General features: G+C 46.0%; 1 protein-coding gene across 1 annotated transcript; it reads left to right on the top strand.

Moving 5' to 3' along the window:
- The first annotated feature begins 267 nt into the window (after positions 1–267).
- Tram1l1 (translocation associated membrane protein 1 like 1) lies at positions 268–2,333 on the top strand. Its single transcript, XM_051185556.1, has one exon. The coding sequence runs from the start codon at positions 594–596 to the stop codon at positions 1,686–1,688; it is 1,095 nt and encodes a 364-aa protein (XP_051041513.1). The 5' UTR covers positions 268–593; the 3' UTR covers positions 1,689–2,333.
- Positions 2,334–2,800: the final 467 nt, after the last annotated feature.

Genomic DNA, 2,800 nt, shown 5'->3' with positions numbered 1-2,800 from the left:
CAGAGAGATAGACACACACAGAGAGAGGAGGTAGACAGAGAAGAGAGAAGGGAGACAGAGAGGAGAGAGGAGAGAGGAGAGAGAGAGAGAGAGAGAGAGAGAGAGAGAGAGAGAGAGAGAGAGAGAGAGAGAGAGAGAGAGAGAGAGAGAATTTCATTCCCTCAGCATCCCCTCCCAAGTGAATGTGATGAGAAAAAATCCTCAGAGATAGTAGAGAGCACCAGGGAGCTAGCTGCTGTGATGCTAGAGTAATGATGGAGATGGTGATGATAATGGCACCGGATTTCCCTGGCTGGTTCGGACCAGTTCCTGGGAAGCCCCTCACGCTCCGGCGGGTGGGAGGCTGCGATCGGTGTGGCAAATCCGCGCTCGCACCCGGGCCTGCGGGGCAGGGGCGCGGCGCTCGATTTCCTTCCCTGCCTCCCTCGGCAGGCCCTGTGCGCATGCTCGGCCTACGCGGCCCCAGCCTTTGATTGATCGGTCGGCAGCGGCTGCGACCCTGGGCGGCTGACGGGCGGGGATGGGGAGCCTGGCGCTGGGAGTGGAGCAGTGAGCAGCGGCGGCGACCGGTGAGTACCGGTGAGTACCGCGGCATGGGTCTCCGCAAGAAGAACTCCAGGAACCCCCCGGTGCTGAGCCACGAATTCATGGTGCAGAACCACGCGGACATGGTCTCCTGCGTGGGCATGTTCTTCGTGCTGGGGCTTATGTTCGAGGGCACGGCCGAGATGTCGATTGTGTTCCTCACACTGCAGCATGGAGTCGTTGTCCCCGCGGAGGAGCTGCCTTCAGGGTCTAGGACCCTGTACCATTATGGGGTCAAAGATCTGGCCACAGTGTTCTTCTACACGCTGGTGGCCATTATCATCCATGCCACTATTCAGGAGTACATTCTGGATAAGATCAGCAAGAGACTGCAGCTCACCAAAGGCAAACAAAACAAACTGAACGAGGCCGGGCAACTGAGTGTATTCTATATAGTGTCTGGTATTTGGGGCATGGCCATTCTGACATCCGAGAACTGCCTGTCAGACCCCACTCTGCTGTGGAAGGCTCACCCCCACAATATGATGACATTTCAGATGAAATTTTTCTACATCTCACAGCTGGCTTACTGGTTTCATAGTTTTCCGGAGCTCTACTTTCAGAAAGTCAGGAAGCAAGATGTCCCAGGTCAGCTCATTTACATTGGTCTCCACCTCTTCCACATTGGAGGGGCCTACCTCTTGTACTTGAACCACCTGGGCCTGCTGCTTCTGATGCTGCACTATGCCGTCGAGCTCCTCTCCAACATATGCAGCCTGTTCTACTTCGGGGATGAGCGGTACCAGAAAGGTTTGTCTTTGTGGCCTGTGGTGTTTATATCTGGGAGACTTGTGACACTGATCGTCTCGGTGATCACAGTAGGTCTTCACCTGGCTGGGTCACAGACTCGGAATGCCAATGCCCTCTCTGGAAATGTCAATGTGTTGGCAGCTAAAATCGCCGTTCTCTCTTCGAGTTGCAGTATCCAGGTGTACATAACATGGACCTTGACTACTGTCTGGCTTCAGAGATGGTTAGAAGATGCGAGTCTTCATGCCTCAGGGAGGAAGAGACGATCCAGGTCGAGAAAATGCACAGAAAATGGAGTGGAGAATCCGAATAGAATAGATTCTCCACCAAAGAAGAAAGAGAAAGTTCCTTAATGAGTTGCCAGTTAATTGGTTCTTACCTCCCAGGGAATGCACTCCTAACTAAGTGGTGTCTCTGTGCTAGAAATTTTCTGTTCTTCAGAGCGGGTTGTGCTCTTTGAATAATGCTATTGTATTGTCTAATGTGTTTTTGAGGTTTTAGAGCCTTATGAGTGGGAAAAAAATTAAGACGAAACCACTCATCCTCAAAATACTGTCAGAATAGTTAACAAATCAACACCATCAACACCATATTTAGTGTAGAGTCTTACCTCAGCAATTTTCCAAATGACTTGTGGTGATGACTGCAGAATTGTGTACACAAATAATAGTTTCCTGCTTCCAATGTTTTCTATGGCATTAACGAGACTGGTAGCAAAGTCGTTTTCTTAATGTTCTCTTACAAGCATAAAGTGGAAAATCTGGTTAAAGGTGTAATTGAAATCAGTATTATGTAATTGTTGGGATTTTTGTTGTTTTGAATTTACAACAGAGAAAACACTTGTCAAACCACCAAGATAATCATGTGTTTAATTTTATAAGTTGTGGTTGTCAGTGCTATCCCCCATTAAAGAATCAAAATATGAATAAATGACATGTGTGGAGATACTGTAATCTATTGAGTCAAAATACCTTTAATAAATATGATGGATTACTGAGGAGGCAAACTTGTTCCTGTTTATTTTAAACACTTGTAAATGAAAATTCATAAAATTAAATATCACTGAGAAAGCATACTCACTCCTCTGAAGTCGTCCTTGTACATTCATAAATATGGTGAAATCAGTGTATTAGAAGAATATTATTTATTATGTGAATGATTTTAAAGTGAAATGTTATATATATAAACTATGTATACAGGTATATGTGTATATAAATGCATCTAATTATGTCTGGGAAATATTTGACATATTAAACTTCATTTGAATATGAGGTGGTATTTGACAGTATGCTGGGTTAGCGCTGTAAGTTTACTGCATCCCCTGTAGTTCTACAGTTTCTTCTCGTGTCTCTCATCTCTGCTTGTGATAATCTCCTTTTAGGTCCACTAATCATCTGGCTTTTCCAAAAAAGTGAGCTTCCTAAAGCTTTACACTTACCTGGCTGATCACAGACAAAAGAGCCAG

This window comes from Phodopus roborovskii, unplaced genomic scaffold (assembly GCF_943737965.1).
Source record: "Phodopus roborovskii unplaced genomic scaffold, PHOROB, whole genome shotgun sequence".
Classification (NCBI taxonomy): domain Eukaryota; kingdom Metazoa; phylum Chordata; class Mammalia; order Rodentia; family Cricetidae; genus Phodopus; species Phodopus roborovskii.
The sequence above is the reverse complement of the archived record's forward strand: the minus strand, read 5'-3'. Positions and strand labels throughout refer to the sequence as shown.